Raw genomic sequence first — 27677 nt, 5'->3', positions numbered from 1 at the left:
TTTGGTTTAAGCCTTTATTCTGACAGAACATCACCCCATGGGGATTTACATTAATAGATTACAAAGTAGGACCTTGCCAAGTGGCAAGAGAGAACAGCCTTCACAAAAGTTCAGTATACAAACAACACTGTTAATGAAATTCAACATGCATAATAGTATAAAACCAAATAGATATTAGGGGAAACAATATAGAACTCACTACCTATTAATATTATAAAACTAACAACTGTCCAGTACTTTTCATAGATAATAAATGCCAACCCACATAGAAAATAAAACATTTCTCCTTAAAAAGTGACGAAATGCACAGATGACAATATGCACACGCTCCATTATTAAGGTGTTGCCATCCTTCACTATATTGTGGACGGCTTGCTGAGGGCCGCAGGCACGTTTTCTTCCATCAATTCATGTCTGGCAACTTTATCAGGCAGGAGTGTTAATTTTAAATGGATATTACTTTCACTCAGCTGTATGTAACATGTACTTCCTGTGATATGTGTACAATCAACAGCTGTTCAGAATCACTGCTGACACAAATGAACTGCCACCCAGCAACTTGTCAAGGTGAAATTACATTTAATGTTCTGCAGAATTCAAGGTGAATTTATTTCACTTTAAACGTTGCTAACTTAAGATAAAACACACTTTTTTTGTTTCTCTTCTAGAACTCACAACGCATAGTGATCAGCTTTGATAAAAAATACAAAGTGTAAATATACAAATCATGATTAGACTGTACAGTATACAAGAGAATATTACAGTTAGAAATCACAATCACACATAAAAAGATGCATTTTGTCCTGAATGCGTCCTGTTTTGAGAACATTTTGTTCTGTGCAATCAGTCTTTGGAACATGACATTCATACAGTATGCTTTGGATAAAAGTCAGACTCATAGGTAAAGGTTTTGTATACTTAAAGCCAACATTACCACTTCATGAGGTATTCGAACAGTGACACAAGTAAACACCCCTTTTACGACAACCAGCACATAACTGCTGGCAGTGGAGTGAAATCAGCTTCCAGTGATATTATTATTAGCAATGGTATGGTAGAGGAAGGCTTTCTGACTGTCACTCATTAGCAGGAATCTCTTTGCACAACAAATTACAATGTAGGCTCTGTAAAACACTACATTAAAAAACACTAGGGTCATTGAACAGTCTGCTCTCTGATAAAATCTAATCATTCAAAAGGGAGTCAAATCTGCACTACTGTGAATCTTTAATGTAAATTCTCAGGACCTTAGCTGCAAACATTTTCTCAACCTCAGAGGAAAAAATGATCCCACTGTAAACTACAGCTTTGCATACAGTATATAACAAAAACAAACCATACAGTGCAAGGTCACCAACAAACTGAAAGGCATATCTCTCACACAGACGGACAGAGGAAAGACGAGGAATGGGTGAGGAGGAGGAAAACGAGGGATGGTGTTTTTTCTCTCCATGCAGTTGTTGAAAAAACTGCTACATTCACTTATTAATCACATTGCGGCTGAGGGGAATGGGCTTACAATAACTGTGGCGTGATTGGAGATGAAGTTCGCGCTGCTATTCATGACAAAACACATAATATTAAATAGTCATCAGAACAAAACTATTGAGCGTTTAAAAAACCTGAAATAGTGTTTGTGTCACTTCCGTCCAAGTGTTTATGGTTGCTGTTTTTTTAATTTTTAATATTGCTTGCACAGCAAAGCCACCAGCATTGCATTGCAACCCAACTCAGAGCAGTCAGCCAGGGTGGGACACTTTAGTCATCAGTACCTGTGTGGTTTAAAAAAAGCAGGAGTCTTAAACTTGCTGGGGTCTACAGAGCAGTATTTGAGAGATGGAGGTAAATGTTGCTCTGTGAAAATTTACATGTAACTATAAATCTTCACGTCTTAGATATGTTCACACAACTGTGATGATCTTTCCTTGCACACAGATTCATATTTACAAAAAAACATTTTCAGGAGTGTAGACTGCTGCAAACAGAAGTTTCTGATGACACACAGCTGAGCAGTTTGGTGATTAGAAAACGGCACAGTGTCATTTTAGAATAAAGTCACATTGGTGTAAAGGCAATGATTGTGCGTATATAATTTTAGAAGATCTAATATTGACCAGCTATCCAAGAAGAGTTACTGGTGCTGTTAAGCCTAGCTCGAGGCAGCAGATCATCTAAAGGAAGAGATCAGATCACATTCAGTTTAACTGTCAAATAATAAAATGGAACAGTGCAGAGTGTGCATGTGTTCTTTGGATAACATTTCTTTGTTCTGGTGTAAGAGAGAGCCCCGTCATGCTGCACATAACTGCAAATCATTTACAGAGGTTTACACTGAGAGGAGCTAGGTGCACTAGCAGTACAGTACGGTGTCGTGAGACATGTTTCCTGGCCACCACACCTGCAGCTGATTAATGATTATTTAGTAAAAAAGAAAGAGATGGCTCATTGTTTATCTGTTTTTGTGAGGTTATGTGATGCAGTTTCTCTCACAAAAAGCAAATTCGAATAAATAATCACAATTTTGATGTGAACTGTAAACTGTTTTTGTCATCATTCTGTTGGACTGATTGATCCATTGGGATGACATCTTGTATGAGTGTCTTTGGTGTTGCCACAGCGTGATGGTCTTAAGGAACTGAATTCAGGTCTTTTGAAAAGGAATCTCAAGGTGGTATCATAATTTGTCAAAATGTTGGTACAAAAATATTTATAGAAATCTGTACAAATTTACAAGTCTGTTTTTAGTAAGAACTGTCAAATGAATAAGAGGTATAAACTGTATTGTAAAGAACATTTTACGTCTGTTTAATCTTTATCTTTTTTCCAAATGTAAATGATTTTAAATGGCTTGAAGGTTGAACTTGCCTCTGGGTTCTTTGTGTGGACTGCTTTTATTTCAGTGATGTATGACCATATATATGTACAATGCATGTAACTATCTTCACTATATGCTATGCTGGCTAATTGCTGATTTGCTAACACAACTCAGCCAGGTAGCCTATCTTTACTGTATTCTCTGGAGAAGACAATGAGGCAACTGATGAAGTCGGGTGTCAGAGAGCTAAGATCACACTCTGCTAATGTTAATGTCTTTGCCACAAATTCACTGAGATACTGCACAGGATCTGTACATAATGTCCAGTCTTTGCCGTTGTTCCCCCTCTGTGAACTCCTGCTTAGCAGACAAACAAAAATGTCCACCTCCAGCCAGTGCCCATCTTTTCTCCCTCCTCATGAGCCTCTTTAGCAGCTGGTGGTGTCCAGTAGCTGCTTTGCTGCAGAGGCTTCCTCCCTACCAGAGTTGGTCCCCTTGACGCTTGCGGCCCTGGCTGTTGGTTTCTCCCTACGTTTGATCTTGAACACATCCCATTTATCAGACAGCAGACCCTTGTTGAAAATGATGGATGTCAGCCAGGAGAAGAGCAGGATGGATAATAGTGAGATTACCATGATGGCGGTGCGGAAGGGGAAGAACTGGGTTAGCTTTCCTTCATCATCCAGCCGGCAGCCAGGGAACTTGATAGCAGGTGGGAGGCCGATGAGAGGCTCACCGCTCAGCACCCTCATGATGATTCCCATCAGGTAGCCCACAGTGGCTCCGTAGCCATTAGACACCTTGAAAAAGAGGACGCAAACCAGCTGAGGGAACATGATGGTGTAGGACATGTCCACACCCACAAGCCAGAAGACCAGGACGCTGCTATCCAGGAAGGTGAGGGCAGTGCCAGCCAGACCCACCACCACTACTGAGATACGGATCACCCACTGCATCTCACGGTCTGACGCCTAAAGGAATGGGGAGAATGACAACAAGAAAGATGAAATGAGTTAAGTTTTACATTACACCTTGACATAGTCAGGCTCTAAGGATCATCAGGTTTTGAGACCTCTGAGGACAAGAGATCCTCTAAAGAAGACACTGTACCCAGAAGTTATAACACTACAAGAGCCCAACAATTGACTGGGTCATTATATGGAACATTCCTTGAGGGTGAAACAATGAAACAGATCATTGTTGGAAGACAGCAATCATCATAAACAAGACGCATTGTGAAACAGCAGGAACACTGTACAGTATGCACAGTGTGCCCACATACTAAACCCATTATTTACAGTATTGTACAGTCAATAGCTACTTTGTTGCTGCCTCCAGTTTGTGTTGTGAGTACAGTATGGTGATAGAGTCTCTGGGATATAAATGCATTTCATCAAAGGGATACTCCAGCCATATACTACTGAATCAGTGTTGGGGGTGGGTGTTGGGTGGTTAAAACTAGAATTACCGCCTCACGGTTGAGAGTTCATAGTGACATTGACATTTGACCTTTTACCACTACATTCTATAAGATGTGATGTCAAGAAGGCCTTGAGGAAAGTCCCTCAAGGCCACAAGGTCAAAATAACGTTGACCTTCGACCATCACATTCTCATCAGTTCATCCTTAAGTCATTGGTCACATTGGTGTCAAATTTGAAAAAATTTACTCAAAGTGTTCTTGAGACATTCCATTCACAAGAATGGGATGGATGGACAGCCAGAAAACAAAATACCTCTGGCCACAGCTATTGCCAGCAGAGTGGCTTAAAAATAAAAACTGACAGAAGCTATTTGCTGAGATTTTTTATGAAGGTTTAACAAAGGACTATACTGCCCTACAAAGCTAAAACACAGTATGTACATATTTGGTCAAAGTTTAGACCAGAACCTTGCATTTTGATATCTATCAGAGCATAAAAAATGTTCATGTCATAGAAATGTGTAAAAATGAATAATAATTGTCAACATCTCAGAGACCAAATTTATAATACCACATAAATACCACAAAAATTAGATAACAGATAAATTGTCTGCTAAAATGCCTAGAAGTACCTAGCCCAGCTTGGCTGACCGTAAATACCTTCTCTGTAGCCTCTAGTGGAAATTACATAATTTCATGTGATTAATCAACCTTTAAATTGAATTTAAAAATGTCATAAATTAAAGATGAATTTATCATACTAATGCATTAATTAAAATGGATAAAGTTGAAGAAGAACAAGAGCACTGTTTTTTTCTTCTTCTTGATTTTCCAGACAAACGTTAGGTCTGTGATAATAATTGGATCAGACTAAAGGGCATACATTTAAGATTTTGTTATACAGTTATACAGAGCAGTCAAACTTAAAGCCCCTTTTTTCCTCAACAGCAGTATTCAATATTTGGTAATGGACACACTGTTGATATATTTCTCTAAGATTCTCACCTGCTTTCTGATGATGTTCTTGTAGATATTTGAGGAAAACAACGAGGCGGAGGACAGAAGAGCTGAGTCCATGGAGGACATGACAGCAGCAGCTACAGCTCCAATGCCAATGACAGAGATGTAGGGTGGTGTGAGGAACTGCAGGGCAATGGGAAGAATGGAGCCTGCCTGGTCGCGCTCATATGGGGTAGGCAAGCCATAGCTGGTTGAGTTCCAGTCTGGGAGGAAGGACAGATGAATATTTATTAAACCAAAGGGGATGTTTATAAGACAGAGGGAGGCATAAATAAATCAAGGAAGAGAAAGGGGTTATCTGTGATAGACAGAGCTTAATTCAGTGAAACAATGAGAAAAATGTGTCTAAAATCTGACTGTAAGAAATGCAAAAGCCAACTGCTAATGCAGGCAGTAAGCTAAGGAAAGTTGACCTAAGAATTTTCCAGAGTTTTAAGTTGTGAATGTGTACCTGTAGATGCAGCCACAGCCCCCACCAGAATGGAGGGGATACCCAGCACCAGGCAGAAGGCTGAAGAGGCAAAGCAGGTCACTTGAGCCTGGGTGTAAGATGACGCAGACAGGATTCTTTGGTAGAACGCCTGGTAGGCCAAACCACCCAGAGCCTGGCACAAGCACACAGTTGAGACATGATGACAGGAATCAGTTTGTACAGCAGTACAGGACAGGAAGGATCAATCCTCTCATGACTTTGCTATTGTTTTGCATGCTTGTTTGCTCATCTAATGAAATAAGCCCATTTAACTGAGCTGCTGGGGTCAATTTGATTCAAATGCTGTGATGGCAGGAGTTATGTAAATACTACATAAGCCATGCATGAGATGACATTTAGTGCTCTGTGTGTGTGTGTGTGTGTGTGTGTGTGTGTGTGTGTGTGTATGTATGTATGTATGTATGTATGTATGTATGTATGTATGTGTGTGTGTGTGTGTGTGTGTGTGTGTGTGTGTGTGTGTGTGTGTGTGTAATGCCCTCTCCCACTGCACTCACCAGTAGCATGAAGTCATCAAACCACTTGCCGGCTTCATCGAGCTCCACCGTGCCTACCCAGGGAGCCTGGAAGGTCTCGTTGTAGGCCGTCAGTGAGATGTCCACAGAGTGAGGGTTGGTCAACAGGAAAGGAACACACACCCACTGTATACACAAACACACAAGGACACAACTAATCTAATTATGGGCCCAGTGGGGGAAGTTTTCAGTCTGTCACTGGAAAGGAATCTGAAACCAAAGTTGGAGCTAAAGTTGGTTTATGAGTGTTGCACAGCACTCTTGTGTCTTGTTACGGTTGAGCTTACACAGTTCTCATTGATCCAGAATTATTTATTTGGCATAATCTCCTTAGGTCTACATAGAAGCTGGACTGGATCATATCACATAGTCTTCATCAGCTGATTTAATTAGACTAGTTTTCATGAAATTTAAATAGGATTTCATGGAATTTAAAGCTCAGCTTTGAAGTCAATTAGGCAATAAGTCTTGGTGATGATTTGAACATCCAAAATTGGGCAAACTGCTGCTGATGAAGATCATGTGAAATGACCAAAAGCTCCATAACAGCTATTAAATTGACTTTGGGTGGGGAGATTATTATGTCAAGTTTTCTTTTAGCTTAATCAGTATTTAGGCTAAGTGACTGTGTGTGTAGCACATCATTTGAGGTGTTTGGGATTGTCAGTTAAAGGCAGTTTTAAAGGAAGTGTTTGTAACATTCCACATGTATTAATTGTTTTTTACTGCCAATGGGTGAACAGACGGCAACATAGCGGAAAAACTGAAACCTTTCAAAGTGTCTTAGTTGCCTATTAACGGTCTCTGAATTGACTTCCATATATAGGACTAAGATTTTCTGGGAAAATACAAAAGAATGTATTGCTAATGCACGTTGCACAGTGTCTTTCTTCTCTTAAGCTCCGCTGGAGCGCTAAAAGTATACAACATTAGCTAACGTTAGCTATGGAATGGAGTCCGTTGTGTAATTTCGGAATCTTTCTTCTATTTTTGAGCGAAGGTGTGATTACTGTGCAGAGTGCTGCTAGTTTATCATCCATTACTTGGCCAAAAACGCCGAAAAAGGTGTTATGAAGTTTTATTTTTTGTCTGGTTGACATTTTCAAAGTTTTGAGGAGCTGCCTCATCTGATGTGGCGGTGGTTTCATTCATCCTTCACAATACCAACTAGTGCTGCTTGAAAAATGAAGCCAACATCAAGTGCCAAAAACTGTGGTTCTTTGAATGGCCACTAGGGGCTGGCTCCAGAAGACAGTCAATCCCCATATACCCCCACATTAAAATCAGTCAGATCCACCCCAAGCTCCTTCATAGCGCCAACCTGTCACCCAAATATGCTCACTTCTAGCTCCAAAAAGCTAAGATGGTGACTGCCAAAATGCTGAACTCAAGGCTTCAAGACGGGAGTCCACAAACCAATGACTGATGTGACTGTGGCTGCGCCCCTCATTTTTACAGTCTATGATTAGAACCAGAAGAGAAAAAATGGGCAGTGCATCACAATATAAACTCTAGGAGGGGGAATGCAATTCGAAATGACCGAGAGAAGTGGACTAGTACGTTCTCGGCTGGCTGCAGTGTGAGGGGTTGGCGTGTCTGCTAGCTGTGAGCAGGCATTCGTCACCAAGCTTCTAAAAACATGTATTTTGCTGAGATTTATCAACTTATTTGGATGGAAGCGATTTTGATCACTGAGTGACAGAAACTTTAAATAGACTTAAAAGTGATCAAATAAGCTAATGAAATCAGTACATGTACTATTGAAGCATGTACGCTTTAACTGAGCAGGTAATACAATCAGCTATCATAGTTAATAAATCACCAGGTACCTTTGCATAAAATTTGATCCATCTGTATGCTTTCATCTACTTGTTTCTGGTATGTGGTTGAGTGAGTAATCTGATAGGACACATAAATGATGTTCATCTTATAAAAAAAATAAAAGAATGGGGCCGGAGCTCTAAGGTTCCTGGACCTGATTGTTCATAATGGGTGCTGTGTGAAAAGGTCAATAGATGTTACACACCAGACTGACGAAGATGAGGATGAGCTGGATGACGTCTGTGTAGGCCACAGAATAAAGCCCCCCCAGCAGTGTATAGATTATGGCCACCACTGAGGAGATGATGATGGAGTAGACGTAGGACAGGTCCAGGATCACGCTCATAGTTCCACCTGGAACAACACAGCAGAGCGATGAGCATCAGAGGACTGATAGAGAAAAAAAGTCTTAAAACAAGTTGGTCTAATGTACAGGTGTTGGTTGCTACAGATGCATGCTTACTCTGATAGTTGAATTATTTTTTAGGTTCTCAGTCTCTCTTTTGCTTAAAATATTTCCCTCTCACACAGACACACACTCTTCCATTCACTCTTACTACTACATACTAAAGAATCATTAGGAAGCTATAATGTTCAAATGTCTTAATGCAGTATTTTCCAAAATACAAGAATACAAGAAAACGAACGAATGAAATTTTTACCAACAAAAAGCGAAACACTACATTTCTTGTCATTTAAATCAGGAATAAAGTTACACTTAAGCATGGGTGGCTTTGGTTTAAAGCTTTTATAAAGCATCCAAGAGCTTAGATAAAGCAACAAGCCAACATAAAAGTGATAATGATAAAATTAGATCAAACAACTGTATAGAAACACATAACAGAAGCAGCCTATTGATTGTGACTCCAAAAATATGCCTTTTTCACCCTCTTGGATGAATTATCACCCTAATACTGATAATTCTTAATTAAGTAAACAAAATCAAGCAACAGGTAAGGAGAGTGTCTTCAAAAAATGAGAAAAAAATAAGTAAATGTGATCAAGTGAATAATTAAAAAAAAAAAAAAAAAAGAAACATCTTGTTACTCAAACAAGGCAAGCAAAACGTCACTACCTTCACCGTCTCTTCTCCAACATTGCCAGGGTCCCCCCAGCCGCAGCCTGCAGCCACACCACAACAATGCCCTTAAACAGAGAAGTGTCAGATCGGCACCATCGATCGCCACTCACCACCCTGCTGACCCCTCACCCCCCCGGACCACCCCGTCTTAGCACCATCTTGACGATGCATACTGGATCATTTCAGTTTGACCTTTCACCCTATGTGTTTGACAATTTTGAAAGGTGATCTGTTACCCTGGAAGATTTTCATCCCCTTATCACCAGCCTCCAGCTGCTTTATCATATTACCTAAAGTAACTTGTTTTGTTTCTTTACTCTACAGGCAGATTAACCCATCACCTCATTGCCATTAAAATAAAGTAGATACTACAGATATTTGCCGCCTGTTCACACTTGGCACAAAAATGCATTCTGTTAGATCTCTAGAGCCTTAAATACAGATTCATTACACATGCAAATACATTAAAAGTACAGTTGGTAACTTTTTAGAAAAGAACCTTGTGTCATATCTGCTGCAACTGTCACTATACTCTGAAAGAAGTATGTGAGACAGTCAGTTTGTGAAAAAAAAGTCCCTCCTCTTCCTACTGCCCCTGATGGCATTTGCTAGAACCAGACCACTTTGCAGCAGCAGCAACCAATCAGAGTCGTGTTTTACTGATGTTGTGCGTTTATTTTGAAACAGACTGCATGCATCTTACAAGCAGAAACTGTACATTTCCTGTGAAAACGAAGTGTATTTTGAAAAAACACAAGGCATGTAATAGGCGCAAATTGACAAGGCGTCAACAACAGATGCACCCAGGATAGCTAGCGCGTAATTTGTAGATGTGAAAGTCCACTGACCAAGTGCCGATACTATGTGATGAGTTAAGAGCAGGAATGTGTTGGTGAAATCAGGAAGTTGGTCTGACGGGTGGGCGGTGCTTGGTACTCCCTTTTATCTGTATCCAACATGGTGGATGGGTGACAAACTCTCATTTTACAGCTAAATAGTCACTAAAATATCTTTCTGAAAACATTTGAGGTGAGAAATAAGCAATGCAGTAACAGAACACTGATTCTGATTTGATCAGTGCTGCCTAGTTTGACAGTTTAGCTAAAGGTCACAAGCAGTGATTGACATGATTGACAGCTGCGTTAGAGACTCCTTGGCTCTGATTGGTTGTTTTTGTTCACATGCAGTAAAGCCATTAGAAATGCTACAAGGCAACAGAGTAGGTAGAGGAGTATACTTTTTTTTCCACAGATTATCTGTCTCATTTTATGCTGTGTCAATATAGTGACAGCTTCAGCAAGTATGAAAGTTACTTTTTTTTTTTTTTTAACAACTGTAGCTTTAAAAGGTGGTCAGTGACACAAATGCAGCCTATATATGACCAGTCATGACACACACAGTTTACTTTGCATATAAGGCTCAGAATGATGGACAAAAGTTGCCATGATCTATTTCACTTGATCACATTTTGTTAAGTTTCTTTGTGTCTCTTTGCTGTGCTTTTTGTAGTTTTGCAATTTGCATTAACTGAAATGTTATTAGACTCTGACCATTAGTGGTCAGTGGAGATGCATTCTGATGCCATGTGTAAACTGAAATCCATGTCAACTACATCTAGACCTGATATGGATATATCTGGATTCACATCCAGATTGAACCAGGCTCTCAATCTGTGCTCTGTTGTGTGCTGAGCTGTGTTGTTCCCCTCTGCGCTAAATTTAAGAAGAGGAAAGGCAGAATGAGATTCAAAGCCTCTGGGACTTAATGGGCAGTACCAGGGATGGACAGAAGGAAAGAGCTGCCTAAATACCCCTGTGTTGTTTTTAGATCCATGACCCACTTTTAAAATTCACGCATATGCATGCACGCACACACACACACCCTCTGCAGCCTTTCTGTCCAGTCCCTGATTACTTCCCAGCAGAAATTTGACCGTGTGCTGTTGATACTGCACAGCTAACTGTCAGCACATGGAAAGTGTGTTATAAAAGTTAAATCCTTTCTGGCACTAAACCACACACACACACACACACACACACACACACACACACACACACACACACAGTCACTCAAGCAGACCATAAAGCTCAGTTTATACTACACATGCACACACACATAAACAGTCCCCCAGCAACAACTCCAGTGGGTTAAATGCTCAGCGCACTCTCTGGAGTGTCAAGTATTAATGTGTATGCATGTGTGCGTGTTATACCAAGTGCACATCGGGGATGAATGCGTGACGATCCCAGAAACGACAGGAGGCTTAGCTGAGGAGTGAGGGGTCCCCTGATTCTATATAGGTTTAATAGGTTTGGACAAAAACATCCCAGTAACATTCCTGCCTCCCTACCAGTCCTTTTGTGGAGCGTCAGCACAGCATACAGTGCTACTTTACTGACTCAGACACTGTCAATGGATTTCACTGTTTCCCTTCAAATCTTTTTACATCTTTTTACACACAGAAATGAAATAATAGTAAAATTTAGCCTCTGTCAGTCTGTCAGTCAGAGCCCTGGCACAAACAATGGAAAAAGTCTCTAATGACACAACAATCTGGTTTGAATAATTGATCACCTTTCACAATCAACAGGCTGCTCGATGTTTAACCCCCTTTTTCAAATAACACTGGAAAAGAAAACAGCGTTAAAACATACACAGGAAAACATTATGTACACACACACATTTTCTCTCATCCACATACACACTCGTATCCATCATCAAAGCACATAAACACACACACACACAAAAACATGTGCGCACACAAAAACATGTGCGCACACGCATGCACACACACACACACACACACACACACACACACACACACACACTTAAATGATTACTTACAGATTAAAGAAACAGTAAATGTGTAGTAGCTTCTATAGAAATAACAGTATCAACACAACACTAATCATATCACAAGGAGACACATCAATGTTCAGATAAATCATCTTGTCATCTACTCAATAACAATCCACATAAATAATAATAGTAATCCACTGCAGCAGTGAGTTATTTTTAGCGACTGACCCTCCTTGTGCTTATAATGCTAATGCCAACAGCTGTGCAACAACACGTCTACAGCACCTGAGTGGAAAATGTCTGTGTGTCGAATATTTGAAACGGCTGTATGCTTTTCTATCTACAGCTTGGTATTATAAATTGCAAAGTAGCCTATTAATCAAGGATATATATTGCAAAATGACATGAGGCTGGGGGCCAGTTAATAATATTTATCAAATAAAATGAATAAACAAGACAAATCCAATCACAGAAGCCACTAACAGGTCAGGTTTACACAGGAGCATCTCTAGGATTTGAGGATATTCGGGGCTCAGCCCGACCCCTGGCACTTTTCTTTTTTTTTTTTTTATAAACAAGCTTTTAATTCACTCTGGCACCTTATTTACATTCATAGTACAAAAAAAATCCCCTTGTAAATCCATCTCTTTTCATGTGAATTAGACAACGGTTGGCAGGCCATCCTACACCCTATCACCGGCTAGATTTGTCCCACAGGCTGCAAGTTGAGTATCACTGCTATAAATAAGGCATTTATTTTTTATAGTCCAGCACGGTACAACTCGGCTTGGTTCATTACACACTTTTAAGTTTTTACTGAGCTGCACTCCCTTGCGTGACTTTTTCTCGTCAAGCTTTCCTCACATGGTGCATGCATTTTATAGTGTTTAGTCAGCAAATGGTCAACATTAAATTCTTGATAATTTTCAAAACAATGAGTCCTTGATTTCAGACAGAGGTAGACAAACACAGGCTTATCATTTATAGGTAGCAACTCTCGAAATTACAAATGTGGCTTGAAGCTTCTAATTTTGAGAGCTACTTACGGGTGACTTATTTTAAACTGAAAATCTTGTAAAAGGGTCTACGTTAATACTACAACTTCACATCATGATGGCTACATATATGATGTTGTGCAAAATGACTGACCCTTAAAGCAGCTGTGCAGAACTTTTTACCATTTATAAAACTGTCCCTAGTTCGTATCACCCCCCCTTGAAGATCCGCATATTTATTTGAACCCAACAGCGACAAAAAGGCCTTTCTCTATATGGCTATCTAGTGTAGCCTCGGTCGGGTCGGACACAGCGGAAGTCAGCAAACCAGAATATGGCACCCGGAGGTGGAAGTAAGTCTGTACGCCCACAGCAGCCCGCAGCCATTAAACCACAGAAGAAGAAGGAGCCATGTTTAAAGAGAGTGTTCTTCGAGTAAGCTGTACGCAACGGGGATTGCTGAACACATAACAGTTTTACCAGATGTATCTATAAGGACTTGGTTGTACTTTCGATGTCATGGCGGATAAAGAAGGAGCACCATCTTAAAGAAAAAGAACACAAGAACAGAAGAAGGCTAAACGGGACAGCGATCGGGCTCGAGCCCAAACGCATGTAAACCTTGGTCGGGCATTCACCAAGTGGAGAGAGCTGAGAGATCTGAAAGGTTTTAAAACTGATCCCGAGTTGGCCCTTTTCCTAATCGACAGGTACTGTATGTAATTTTTGTTTTCATTTAGAGAATATACTGCGACTTGTTAGATGTTGTTTCACTTCAATATATGATGACATGGAAGTCATAAGCAAGCTAAATGTAATGTTAGCTGATGTGAACCGCTTTTGTCTAGTAACGTTACAACAAACGCCACAAAATTACCTGTGACTGCGACCATGAACACAAATATACCGCAGGCAGTTGTCCTCAGTTTATAAGAAATTCAAAGTTACACCAGAATATTTATGAACAGGTCTTACTTTACTGCTAACTTGTGTGTAACGTTAGCATGTTAGCATGTTTCCACTAATTACAAAAACTGACCTAACGTTAGTAACGTTAGCTTTGCAAGTGAAGGCTGCAGGTAACAGCTTTGCTGTGTTAGGATTAGATCAGAACAGAAACACAACAGGAGAACTTACTGATTAATTTTGCTGTTTCCACTAATTACTTGGACTAACCTGACGTTAGTAACGTCAATCCTCTCACTCTCCAACACAAATGCATGCGGTAATTGCCGGCTGCAGTCGAGATTTTACGAATGAAGCCGAACACCGGCTGCAGTCGGAATTTTACACCACCAGGCTGTGTGTGTCATACCGCTTCAACCAAACGGGGCACTATAATCAACAAAATGTAAAGTTCCGCACAGCTGCTTTAAGCATCATGAAACAAGCAAATGATATCGTCACCAGCTGATAATCTGTGTACACATGGATATAAAAAAGCAGCATTGTTCATATAATGCAGTTTAGATCTAGTTAGGCCTTGTATTATGAGTGTGATCGTTCTAACATAACCCTGTTTTGCTGAGCTAACAGACTAGATTTTCAGTATGTTTTCACTTTTAATGTTACAAGAGGAAAGGATATCCATATATAACTATATCTCAGTTAGCAGAGCTGCGGTATGCGCAGACTTCCTCAAATCTTATGAAGAGTGGGACAGAGCGACTAACATTAACCTCAGCTCTGGTGCTGTACGACAAACTTCCACACAGTGTTAACTGGGCTTTTTCTAAAGGTAACTCCATAAACTAATGTTAGTTAGTTAGTGAATGATGAGCTCCATGGCTTTAGATGTAATAAGTAGCCAGATGTGATCAGCTGCTACAGTAATCATATGGCAGTTTGCTGGACATGCTAATGATAGCAGGTTATGTTAGAGCACGCTGTCTTAGACTTTTGGTCTTGTGTTTTTGTTTTTTAAAGGCAATTAAAAAAGGCCCTCTTAACTCTTTATGTACAGAGTACATCTCTTACCATGCTGTTCTCATACATTGTATGTTTTCCTACAAACACTATTGGACCAAAATTCATACAGATGCAAGCTAATTATGAGCCATTAAATCGTACATAATCTATGTAGGTTGGAGGCTGGAGCGGTTGGTTGAGTCACAAAACAAAGGACTTTCCCCTGGAGACTGGTGTGCAGAACCATTGAACTTTACTTGTCTAAACCTGAGTCCCGTAACTTTACAGTAATAACGTAACTTTACATCAATTGTGTAATTTACGTATGTAAGTACGTTACATCATTCATGGGGCGCTAATTTGTTGCATGAGGATCTGCTGCTCATACTACAGCCCCCATAGACACTGATTCAACATGTGTAGAAATCCAAAGCTTGACAAGTGAGCCGTGCCATTACATTTGCTAAGCTGTGATTGGACGATTGCTTTTCGTATCAGTCATTTTCACAAGTGTCTTGTTGTGTATGTCTTGTTTTTTAAACTTCATACATACTTCCTGTTGTCTACTGAACTAAAACAGCAAAATATAGTGTGGGGTCAAAATAACATAAAACTCTTGACAATAAAATGTAATCCATTATAAAGTTCAGTTATAAATAGTTAAGTTAAAAACTTAAAACTTAATTACTCATTACTCACATTTTACAGAGTGGTGACAAAAAAGCACCATCCAGCAACACCAAGCTGTTTTTCTACTCTGCTGCTTGTGCACATTGTGTACCCAGACCTGTGTGTGCCTGCATGATTGCATAAGTGTATGTGCACAGACTGTAGTGCCAGACAGTTTTACAGTGTAAAGTAACTCACCCAGGCTGACAAGTGTGCGTGCCACCCACAGGACATCGGCCACCAGTGCGGGAAAGATCAGCGCACTGCTCAGAACGTTCCCATACTTCTTTTGGAAGGGGTCCATCATTGTCACGTACTTGTTCTCTCTCATAGGCTTGGCAAAGAAAAAGCCACCTGGAGCAAGAGGGAAGGAATTATAATAAAATAACACTCTGTCACTGGATATGATGAGGCCAAACATGGCTATATTTCTATCATTTCAAAACCCAAATGAGAGAGAAAGGAAGAAGAGGAAGAGCGTGAGTGGGAGAGTGAAAGAACAAGTGCGTAAGAACAATAGGAGAAACAAGTGTTCCCTCCAGATAACACGATAAACACCTTCAACTGAACCCGTGGGTCCACTTGGACAACAATGGGGGATGTTATATTTCCTGATCAGGGACTTTGGAGTTTCCACTTCCCATTACTCTCCCACCATGTAGGCCATTGTGACAATGGGACCAGAATGCTGATGATTTCACCTGTTGTGAATGTTTACAGACGGACCAATGAGTTTGTCACTTTGATGAATTCGAGAGAGCAATCTAAGTCTCTGGGTGAACTCCTTTGCACCTGTTGCCTCAAGTCACAATCCTGACCTGATTTCACATGGTCCTATTTTTAAAATGAGCGACGCTTTTATTGGTGCTCCGAGTCAGTTGGGATTTGGGGGTATGGGAGCTACGTTACTGGTCAACAATGTTTCAGCTCCAGCCAGTGAAGCCTGTGAAGTTCATTTTGACATTATATTTTATTAAGTGTGTGTAGAAACATTGGGGAATTTAATTTTAGAGATTTCTTTAATTGGTTAGTCTACTCTTTTGATGAGTTATGATGAAAATTTTAATCCAACACATTCTTGTGCTTGTTGCTGAAATACTAATACCTCAAATTACATTGTTGTGAAGCTTGCACCAGTGTGTCATTATCCCACATGACTTTCATTAGAGTGCAACAACTCTGCTGGCACCAGACGTCAATATGTCATCAGAAAAACATTGGACTCTGTTGTCCAATAGACATTCAATTTTGGTTAAAATGAACGTTGATGTTTTGTTTTTTGTTTTTTTTTTTTAATGTTTGATGTTAGAATTTTATTTTGTGTGTAAGTTAACATTATGACATTTTGCAGACATAGGGTACTGTTCATTATGACTAAATGTTTTGTTTCTACATGAACATGACGTTGGCATGGGACATCTGGAAGATGTTGGGTTTTGGTTACTCATCATTGCAGCTTGACAAAATATCAACAAAATATCAATATTATCTGTCGCCAGTATTCTACTTCAGTTTGAAACTGGCATTAGACATTGTCTTGACATTGAATTTTGGTCACCTGACATCACAACCTAAATTCACCCAAATATCAACGTCCAGGGAGAGATGCATTTATTGTTAAATAATGACAAGGATGATCTTTCATCTTCCAAACCTGACCTCACAAACTTAATATAAGGTTATCAGAAAGATTCTATAGAAAAAAAGAGAACTTTATGTTTATGAAGTTTCCCAGTGTGTAAATGTTACTGGCCGGAATGACAATTTACAGGTGCTTTCTGGTGTTCACTTCAGTTCATATAAGGCCATTACACCTTTGACTATTTATGCTGGGCTGCAAAAAGTTCATGTATATTTTCTCATGTGTCCTTTTAAATATTTAATCCTGCAACATGAGGATACACGTACCATGAAATTAATTTCATCAGCACAGATGTATCCTATTACTTTGACATTGTTCTTTAAAAGAAAGAAGAGAAGCTGAAGACAGTGGCTGGGGGTTCATGAGTGTTTATGGGTCAGGGTTTAAAGCTTTGGGGTCAGCGGGGCTACTCACCCAAGAAGAAGGTCAGAACGTAAGGCACAGGCATGAGAGCCCATACTGCGCCGAGTGTTGGGTTATATGTTGCCTCAGCTATACCAAGGATGAAGCCTCCACCCACCCATGTAGCTGTAGAGAGAGACACACGCACACACATATAAAAAGGAGAAACATGGCATACATACCACACAAGCTTGTGCATTCCATTGGCTTCATCATGCATAACAAAACAACCACTTGTTTGACACACACTATCACTAGACATCAGTTACAGTATCACTTGCAACTTAAAACATAAATTTATCTACCATCTAATGTCATAAACACACCAGAAAGACTGAAAACAATCAGCTGCTGTATAAATCAAACTCTTTCTGTTTTACCAGTAAGAGTGAAGATGCCGACTAGTAAGTTGATATTGCGTCCGGCCAGTAATGTTATCTCCATGCCATCTCCTGAGCACTTCTTTTCCTCCTTCTTGGAGCGCATGGACGCCCAGATGCCTGTGCCCAAGATCAGCAGGTAAAACGCTGCCATCACCACCAGACCCGGAACATTGAGAGCCATCCTGAACTACCTCTGTGTGCGTTTTCTGTAGAGAGACAGAATAAAGAAACATGAAGATTTGAGTTGCTAACAGCCAGAAAAAGAAATATGCAAAGGCTGTTTGCAATGCTTGTTCAAATCACTATAGCATACAGCTCAAAATGCACAAAGTTAGATTACAAATTCCATTTACTTTTTGTGTAAAAAGTATTTGTAGGACTGGGGAGGGGGAGGCAAGTTTGCACAAATTCAAATGTCATCTAAAATGATTCTGACAAAAAAGGTACATTCATCATGTGCAGAAAGCTATTAAGCGCAAATGGTAAACAATAATGAACAGAAAACAGGAGCTTGTATTCAAATCAATGCACAGAGAAGGGTGAATGAGGTGGAAAAGGAACTCCAGGTCCACTTTAAGAAAGACAGTGAATAAAGAAAAGGCTGCAGTAGAAAAGAAAAAAGAAAGGAGCAGCAGTATCGTGGATGACCTAGCTCTGCTTGCTTGGAGGATGGGGGGATGGATTGAGGTGAAAAGTTGGAGGGGAGGAGGTGGGGGAAAAAAGGCAATGGTAGAAGGGTGGAAGGATGAAGAGTCGGAGAGGCGAAAGGGGTCTCACCATAACACTTGGCAGCACTGACAAAGATGGCGGACAGATGTTGTCCCCCGTCTTCAGTGGTTGGGCGGCCCAAGTTTCGACCCCAAACATTGGGAAGTGAACACAACTCAGAGCCACGTTAGTGTGTACACATGTGTGACTATGTGTGTGCAGTTACTGTAACTGTGCATTAGATAAATGGTTTACTAAAAAAAGGATTAAAAGATGACAAATGACGTTGCATCTTTAAAAAAAACTGCTGGTTTGCATCTACTTGCACCCACTTCTCTGCACACTGACATGGCTTATGTTGATTACACTGTATCAACTGTGATAATGCAGTCCAAGAACAGTAAAGGACTCAATTTTCTATCTAAAATATCACAGTAAGGCAGTTTCTTGGAAATCGTGTTTTTCTTTATTATAAACAGAAACTCATAAACACAGACATCATTTTCATGGTAAAAAAAAAAAAAAGAAAAAAGAAAAAAATAAGACATGGCACTCGCCCAAAGTAGTGAAAAACAATTGTTATACAAATGCTTTGGCTCAAATCATAGAACTTGAGGAGGAAAAAATGCATGTATATCCACTTGGGAGAATAGGGAAAGGAAAAACGGATATGTTTGTAAAAGGAATGGAGGGAAAATATGGACAGGAGGCAAATGCGTGTGTGTGTGTGTGTGTGTGTGTGTGTGTGTGTGTGTGTGTGTGTGTGTGTGTGTGTTCAATGAGGACATGGAAGGAATGGGTGAGGGGGTGCAGGGCTGGACAGCCCTGTGCCAAAGTCAACAAAAGCCTGAAAAGCTCACTCTCGTGGCCCATGTGCTTTTCTGTATGTGTGTGTGTGCAAGCTGTTGCAGCCCCTACACACTGAAGTTCAAACTGAATCTTTATGTTACAGTACATTACAGAATATTTTCTGGTGCTAACTATAGTGGTTCAAAGGGCTCCACTTGCCCACTCCATTGATCTTATGATCAGGGCTACTTTACAGGACAAGCTTTTGCATGCAATGAACGCATCAAATGTGTTCAATAATTGTGATGTAATGATGTGACAGACATGAATGTGTTGGCATCAAAGTCAGTCTTTGTTAAAAAAAAAAAAAAAAACAAAAAAAAAAAACTTGGGCTGGATGCAGGCTACAAGCATCCCTTTCAAATTGAAAACAAACAAGGAGTCTGATTTCTGCTGCCAGACAGGGTGGGAACATCTTGCAAGCAGTACCCAAAAAAGACATATACTATGCTGTGTGATAAAAACTGGCAGTACAGTTATGCATGGGGCTAGCCACCAATCAAATCACCAGTATAACTTCAGAAAAACAAGCATTCTGAAATAAAACTTGTAACATTTTTATTGGGCTTTAAAGACCCTTGTCACGATGACATCATTTTATTAGCTGGAGACAAAACAACTCATCTTCACAGGGCTGTAGGCCACATAGGAGTCTTAAAATGTTGTCTTGTTGTGTTATTGGGTGCCAGAAAAGGAGTAGTCATGGTTCAAAACTTAAATTTTATGGCACACCAGCCGTCACTGCCCGTCAACAAAAACAAAGACAACTATGGTTAAATGCAATAAGACAGAAGGACTCAGTGGAGGCGATCATCAAAAATGCTTGCATGTGCAGCGCACACTTCTTATCAGGTTAGGGAAAAGTATTTACTGTTGTAGGGATGAATGTGTATCAAGTGCTATCATGTTCTTGTAATCAGAAATTGGGGAGGTATCAAAGGGAATATTGGATTTCTCTGTAATGCTAACTTTTTAGCTCATTACCTAGCATCAGCTCTGGTAGCCCTGCACCAAAGTGATCTACTTCTCCATATTAACCCCTGACTGATTTTTATAGATGAAGGAAAAGATATCTGCCAGCTGTAACTGGTTAGTCCTTGTCACATGGCATGCAGTTTGCACTGCTGTGTCCCAAAAGTTGAACTCTGTTTATCTCAGGGCACAGCCATCGCATCATTATGGTGTTACTCTGATGTTGGTTGGTCTGTTGTTAGTGTTGAGCACACCTACATTGAAAGCGATAAATGCGACGGCGCAAAAATCACGGCATGTGTATTGCCCCTAGGTGCGCTCTTCAATGTGCATAGATTTGACCTAAGAACAAATCCATATATAAAAACATTGGTGAATGTTAGAATCTTTGTGAAAACTGCATGACAAATTTCTTCTCAAGAAAAATTGGTGAATGAGGCGGTTTGCTGTTTGGAGCAAAGCAGGTAGCATGGTTGGAGTTTTTTTGGCTACAAACAGCTTCCTGTTAGAGGTGTGGACTCGAGTCACATGAATCAAGTCACAAATTTGATGACTTTTGATTTGACTTTACAAATTGAAAGACTTGCAAGTCGACTTGGATTTTGGAACCCAACACTTGTGATTTCACAAGATTAAAACGTATGTTATTTAGAAAGTGTGCCTCAAACCAGTTCATTTCCCGTCAATTCCTGAATCCATGAACATTAATCCTTTTATTTCATTCAAACATAAACATGCAATAACATACAATATCACTTTAAGTCTTACAGAAAATGCCTTGCAGCTTAAGGAAGATAACATTATAAACATTTTCCCCATTATGAGATGAGTTAAATACAGCAAGACAGGATAGAAACATGCAAACTTCACTCTGTTGGGCAATTGGTCAATAGTGCTATATGCTATGAGAGTGCAGTGGTTAATAGACATGCACTTGTATAGCAACTTTGTAGACTCTCGACCACTCAAAGCATTTTTACACTACATGTCACATTCACCCCTTCTTGCACTTGTGGCAGAGGCTATGATTCAAGGTGCCACCTGCTCATCTAAACATTCACAAGAACTCACACAATGACGGCTCAGCAGTTTGAGGTACAGTATGTTGCCCAATGATTCTGCAGTAATGCTGAGCAGAGGAGCTGGGGATAGATAAATCTAATATATTATTCCTCTGTTGGTAAAATTGCATCAAATTTGGTGAATAGTGCATTATGACTTGTTTAGGCATTGAAACCTGTAAGTTTAGGATTTGGGACTTGAGTGCAAAAGCTTGGGGCTTACTTGTGACTTGTAAAACAATAACTTGGTCCCACCTCTGCTTCTTGTTGCTGCTGGAAATGAGGCTGGTGACAGCAGCGATACTGAGCCACACATTTAATGTCCTAAACTATGAGCTGAAAAGGGCTAAACTGGTCCATGGCACTAAAGAGTTAAGCAATAGTTCTCTGGGTTTGTGACCTATTGAGAGCAACCCATTTGACATTACCAGTATATGTAGTAGTTTGATTAATTAATAAGGTAAAAAGGTGATTTGTGAAGTCTACATCAGTGAATTTCAGTGTGTACAAGCCTTTCTTCTTCATATGCTTGACTGTATGCTCAGTTATTGTCAGCTCGGCAGGATTTTCACAGTCCAGATTATTTTAGTGAGCCCCCCTCTGCACTTTGTAACAGTATGCAAGATTTCACAGAGTGGAGAGAGGCCTGGAATTCCTCTATAGGGATATATATGTGCACGCCTACTACTGACCTATTTTGGGGATGTAAGCATATGCACAAGGTTTATAGCAGAAATTTGTGATGATTCACTCAAGCAAATGCTCTCCTATCAGCTAAACTGGAGACTTTCCACGCTTATTTCTTCTGAAATCTTCAAGTGTGATTAGACTCCTACTCAATGTATAAAACAGTTCAACATTTGCGATTAGTAATTATTAAGTTTCTACAGTTCACATAAAAAGCTACACTTACAAAGTGTCTTTTAAAGGTGGCTTCTGTCTCGCTTTGGAGACAGAAGTTACAAATCTGGATTTTGTTTACCTATAAGGCAATTGTGGCCAGCCAAAACTACAAATTATATGGGCCCAGTTGGTAAAAAGTAATCTGGACCTGAATGATCCATCTTCGGCAATCCCAGGATCAGTTAATCCATTTCACTTTTATGCAGATGTTTTAAAGCAACATCCGACTTGATCACCCTGATCCAGATACAAACTTTTATAAGATGACCAAATCAAATAACCAGAGCTTTAAAAGGGACTTCATATCACAATATGGGCAGTCTGCCAACAAACACACTGCAATTACTACTAATTGAGGATGGTGCGACCAAAGAGCCCAAAATAATATTTGACCAGTTTTTGTTCATGGAATCCAGCCTGAATCCAGCCTCCTTCTGGGACCAGGATAATCCTGATTTTTTTAAATCAAAAAGGTATCCAGATCGTACTATACTACAAGTTTGATCCAGACCGAAAGCAAGACTGACATGATCTTATTTGATTTATTCATATCACATCCTAACATAACCATATCGACACAGACGCAGCACAACCAACAAGGTCATAAATTTGAATAATTTTCTTTCTTTTTTCCTCTTAAGGTTGTGCACAATCATTTCCCCCAACTTGCTGAGGTATTACTGCAGGCAGCTCAGCTGGGGGCTCTATGTGAGATGGATACATGTGAGTGGTAAAGGAGAGTGCTCAACTTTATTCTCCAGTCTCTAAATTGGTCTCACACATCCTGCCAGCATTATAACTTGGCTAAGCACATGTTTTCCTGTGCCTGGCTTGCATGCATGCACGCACGCACACACACAGGCATGCAGGCACGCAGGCACGCAGGCAGGTAGGCAGGCACGCACAAACAGTGTTTTAGAAACATATCATTTCCCTTTCTCATCAAGCGTATACAAAACAACTTTAATAACCCCTTTCACACTAAAGACTGCTCAATCAACTTAATGTGTCAGCACCAAGTCATTTGTCAGATAAATGTTGCTTCTGCAATTTGCTTACTCAGCACCTGGTAACTTTCCATAATGTCTGACACGCGTCAAGTGTGACAATGCTCGCACATTATTATAACAGATACAGCACGAGTAGCGGCTGGGCCTACTGTTCTGTATATACACTATGGATACATCTGCATTAAATTTGCATCTCATGCAGCCTTTGAACAACAGCAGCTACTATCATCTTCACATCATCATTATTTGCTATATACAGTAATCCAGTCTGTTTACCATAATGTTTAAGCGAAGAAAAAAAATGCATTTTGGTCCATTAGGTAAGACACCTGAAGTCCCCAGGAAATTTTCATTCATACAAGCAATGTAAATACAGGAAAAAGTGTACTAAAAAATGCACGGAAATGAAGCAACTGAATAAAACTACTGACTGTGCTTTGATCCCTTTTAGTTAATTTGTTTTTTCATTGTCGTGGCTTGGGTGCTGTCAGGCGGTAGAGCAGGAAGCACAATTCTATAGTCATATCTAACTGATGATTAAAATTAACAAGTAAATGCATTTTAATGACTATACAGGAAGAACAACTTGTGCAGTCAGTAAAAGACAGCGTGAGGTTCCCTTCAAGACTGCCAAAGTTAGTTTAACAACCATTCAAACAAGTACATCTAGTGCTCTTTAGACTTGAATGATGCTATATCTGATCGTGCTTATTGATTTTGGTTTTTATTCTGTCCTGGTTACATACAGCGGACTTTATGTAGCTGTCTGAAATAGTCGCCAGCAGCCAGATAGCAGACATACAACTGGTTTAAAAAAAATAAGCTTTTGAAAGTTTATAAGCTTTTTGTGTGCATCTGAGTTAAAAATTCCATTTGAATTTTGATATTTTCTTATAAGGATGATCTCCCTCACAACACTTTAAGGCCTTTCTTTGCTGTTCCTCATTTGATCATGCAGCATTATTGTTCTTAATCACAGAAATAACTTGGTAAAATTTGACTGTTTTAAGACAGTTTTAGGAACACCCAACCCCGTTTCCTCCCACAGTACAACAATGCTGAAATAAATGTAATGTTAACAGGTGATATGCTACAGGTTTGTCAGTGACTAGTAATATTTGTCAGTGACTGAGCGTAACCTTTGGCTGTGTTCGGTTGAGAGAAAGCAGGCACAGGATTGATTTCAGTCTGATTTCAGTATCTTTAGACATGAGTGCTCTCTCTGTCTAAATATTCCATGTGGTATTCTCTTTCACACAGGTGCAGAAGTGTGTCTTGGCACAGGCGCAGCTACAACACTCTTTCTACGAATACCACCCCCCCACACATCTCCTCATCTCCCTGCCTCTCAGTACTTTTCCGTTCAGATCGGCTCTTCTGACAACTGTGTGTTTGCCACCTCCCTCTTCTCCCTCTCCTCCCCCCTGCCATTAGATAATGTGGAGCATGTTAACAGACATTATCATTTGCTATTTGTGGGTAGTGCTAAATTGAATGTTTTGGTAACTTTCACTAGAGGTTGATGGAAAGCACTGGTAAAATGTGACGTTGCTACTCTCTAGATGCAAGCATACTGTATTTCACAAAGAGAGAGCACGAAAGTGAGAGGACCAGCAGAAAGATCATGAAAGAAAACTGGCTGCCAACTCCCTTCTCCTTCTTTGTTAAAAACCTTCTCTAATATGGTAATTTGACTTTTATTGCCCGCAACAGTTCTGAGATGAGTTCTCTGGAGCACTCCCAGGCTGGATTTAGAACATTTCTGGGAAATCCTCTACTGAGGCTTAACAAGCAGAACAACAACTGAGACAACTGCAAAGAGGAGACAGCAGTCTCTGTAAACATCACATGTAATTAGTGCTGCTCTGTGGGTTTTGAAAGGCACTGAACTAACAATAATATTTTAAAGTTGACTTTGGGGAATAATGTTCCATTGTTTTATGACTCTTTCACTCATGCGTCTCTACCAACAGTATTTCTACATTTAAAACTACCCTAAGGTACATGTTGCTGTATAAAGTCAGTGGACATAGCCATAATTTCTGATTGAATTCTGCTTTACAAGTCACAAATGGTGGATTGGACACACAAGTGTACCTTGAAACAAACAGTACGTTTACATGCACAGTGAAATCAAGCTATAGTTATAGCTTGATGAGGCCATTTAATTGGACTACTGTCCTTGTCCCAGTATACAAGCATGTGAAAGGAATCAATTTATTGACCAAGTATGTCCAACTCTGCTACAATAGTTGTGATATGCCCCCTGGTTGATGCTGGATGTCGATTTCACCACGTTATTACCAGGTTTTTCTTCTGTTACGAATTTAATGCTATTTGACTTCTGCATCAAAGCCTGGGGCGGAAACTGTGGAGCATGCACAGAGCACCTAGGCCAGGTTGGCTCTGATTTACTGTATACATGCAGGAGTGATTCGACTCCCAATCATATTATCTAATTTAGTACAATTTCAGTCGGAATAACATGTTAACATGTATTTTAAAGTCCGGTTGTAGTCGGACTAACACAATAAATCCGTTTAATGTCATGTGAATGTACTGAAAGATGGACTATCACTACCTCTGACAAAGTCACTCACAGGACACAGAGACAGGTGCATCAAATGTCTCACTGGCAACAAAAGGATCTGTCAAAAGAACATGTCTTAAGAAGGAGCGGCTCAATTTGTTAATTCACTTGAGGTGCTGTGATTGTGTCTGTGATGGTGAGTGAGTCAGCCCTCAGGGAGAGTGACAGAATATGAGCAATAAAACGCTTTTTTCCCCAAAGAGTGTTTTGCCTAGTCTTAATTAGCTGTGTTGTGACTGGCTAGTACTCATCACAATGATGTGTCAGGTCAGACGCAGTCAGGGTCAAGACAAAGAAGTTAAGGTTAGGGTTAGTGCTAGCCAATCATAGCACATTGGGTGGGACTAAACGGAACTGTCTTAGAAAAAAAAAATAACAGCAAATAGTCCTGAGAGCAGGAAATGACAATGATGACAATGAGGAAGTCAGACCAAAGAGTCTTGTTCCACATGGTGAGGACTGTCATGAAATAGCGCTGACTTTTTTGAGAAATAGCAAATTACTTTCTTTTTTTTTTTTCTTTTTTTTTTTAAATTGCATCTACAGTGACATACAAAATAAATGACAGCAATCTCTTAATTCTATACAATCACTCTGGAATATCATGTAGTTGGTGACTACCTCAAGTCTCAGTAGGAACATTTTTTTCCCATTAGTTTTTTAATATATAAATTAGATTTGCTGTAAAAGTATTACAGCAAATCTATTAAAATTTAATTAGAGATATGTTAATTAGTCTATGTCAGTCTAATAGTACCCAGTATACTGTACGCACTGCTGTCTGACAATCATCTCAGGCTCCTCTAATTCTCAGACCAAGTGCAGTGGAAAATTACAGCTTATCAAACCCATTGATAGAGAGGATACAGAAAACAAAGATAGGCAGCTGTAGTCACAGAAGACAAACTGCAATATCGTTTTTGGCTTCACAGGAGTGCCCCTCAGGGCTATTTCTAGGATAGGCATGCACTCTCACTTTGAGTGTCCTAACTTGACTGAGCTTTAAACAGTTTTCTCAGAGAGAAGCTCACTCACACACACACACACACACATCCTGTACATGCAAACACACACAAGGAAACACTTATGTACTTTTAAGTAAACGCATGTATCGAAAGTCAAAAAGATGTTCATCAAATACACAACATAATGGCAGGAAAAAAAACTGAACACAGGGAACATACGTGAGCATATTCAATGTCTAGATACATACCTAGGGTTAACAGTACGTGTCAGTTCTTAGTGATGATGTGAAGCAGGAACAGAGACTATTCTCACAGGATGGAGAACAGGCCAGAAAATAAATTCAGTCCAGGAGGAGAGAGATCCCTGCAACACTCATCCACAGTGTTGGGGAGTAGAAGAAATTGCCAAAAGATGGAGGGCAACACAAACAGTTAACAGGTGTTCTTAAGTCTCTTACACTTGAAAAAAGAAAACAAAAAGTCTATTTCAAAACCAGTCTCTTAGAATAGTTTAACAAAGGTGAAGAGGGAGAAGAGTCTGAGTTGACTTTCAAAGCTCATGAGGCAGGTTCAGTCGAGGAAGGATGGAACTCTCTAGAATCAGCACTCAACCTTCCCCTGGTTTTAAACCTCACAGGGTGGGAGGGTCAGGCA

General features: G+C 39.9%; 1 protein-coding gene across 1 annotated transcript; it reads right to left on the bottom strand.

Moving 5' to 3' along the window:
• LOC125886564 (high affinity choline transporter 1-like) lies at positions 1-27619 on the bottom strand. Its single transcript, XM_049572870.1, has 9 exons — positions 27272-27619; positions 17963-18171; positions 17595-17708; positions 15737-15892; positions 8292-8440; positions 6248-6391; positions 5709-5862; positions 5243-5460; positions 1-3786 (listed from the first exon to the last, which is right to left on the bottom strand). Exons 2-9 carry the CDS (start codon positions 18144-18146, stop codon positions 3244-3246), a joined length of 1662 nt encoding a protein of 553 aa, XP_049428827.1. The 5' UTR covers positions 18147-18171; positions 27272-27619; the 3' UTR covers positions 1-3243.
• Between the last annotated feature and the right edge of the window lie 58 nt (positions 27620-27677).

Source organism: Epinephelus fuscoguttatus, linkage group LG3 (genome assembly GCF_011397635.1).
Source record: "Epinephelus fuscoguttatus linkage group LG3, E.fuscoguttatus.final_Chr_v1".
NCBI lineage: Eukaryota > Metazoa > Chordata > Actinopteri > Perciformes > Serranidae > Epinephelus > Epinephelus fuscoguttatus.
Note: the sequence above shows the minus strand (reverse complement) of the source record. Positions and strands in the feature narration are given on the sequence as shown.

Bases quoted from the DNA above. Each gene is read 5' to 3' on its own strand.
- LOC125886564 (XM_049572870.1), bottom strand. From the start codon at position 18,146: ATGGCTCTCAATGTTCCGGGTCTGGTGGTGATGGCAGCGTTTTACCTG. The intron at 5,461-5,708 runs GTACACATTCAC...CCTTCCTCCCAG, and splicing joins GGCTGTGGCTGCATCTACAG to ACTGGAACTCAACCAGCTAT. The intron at 3,787-5,242 runs GTGAGAATCTTA...CCATTCCTTTAG, and splicing joins AGAACATCATCAGAAAGCAG to GCGTCAGACCGTGAGATGCA.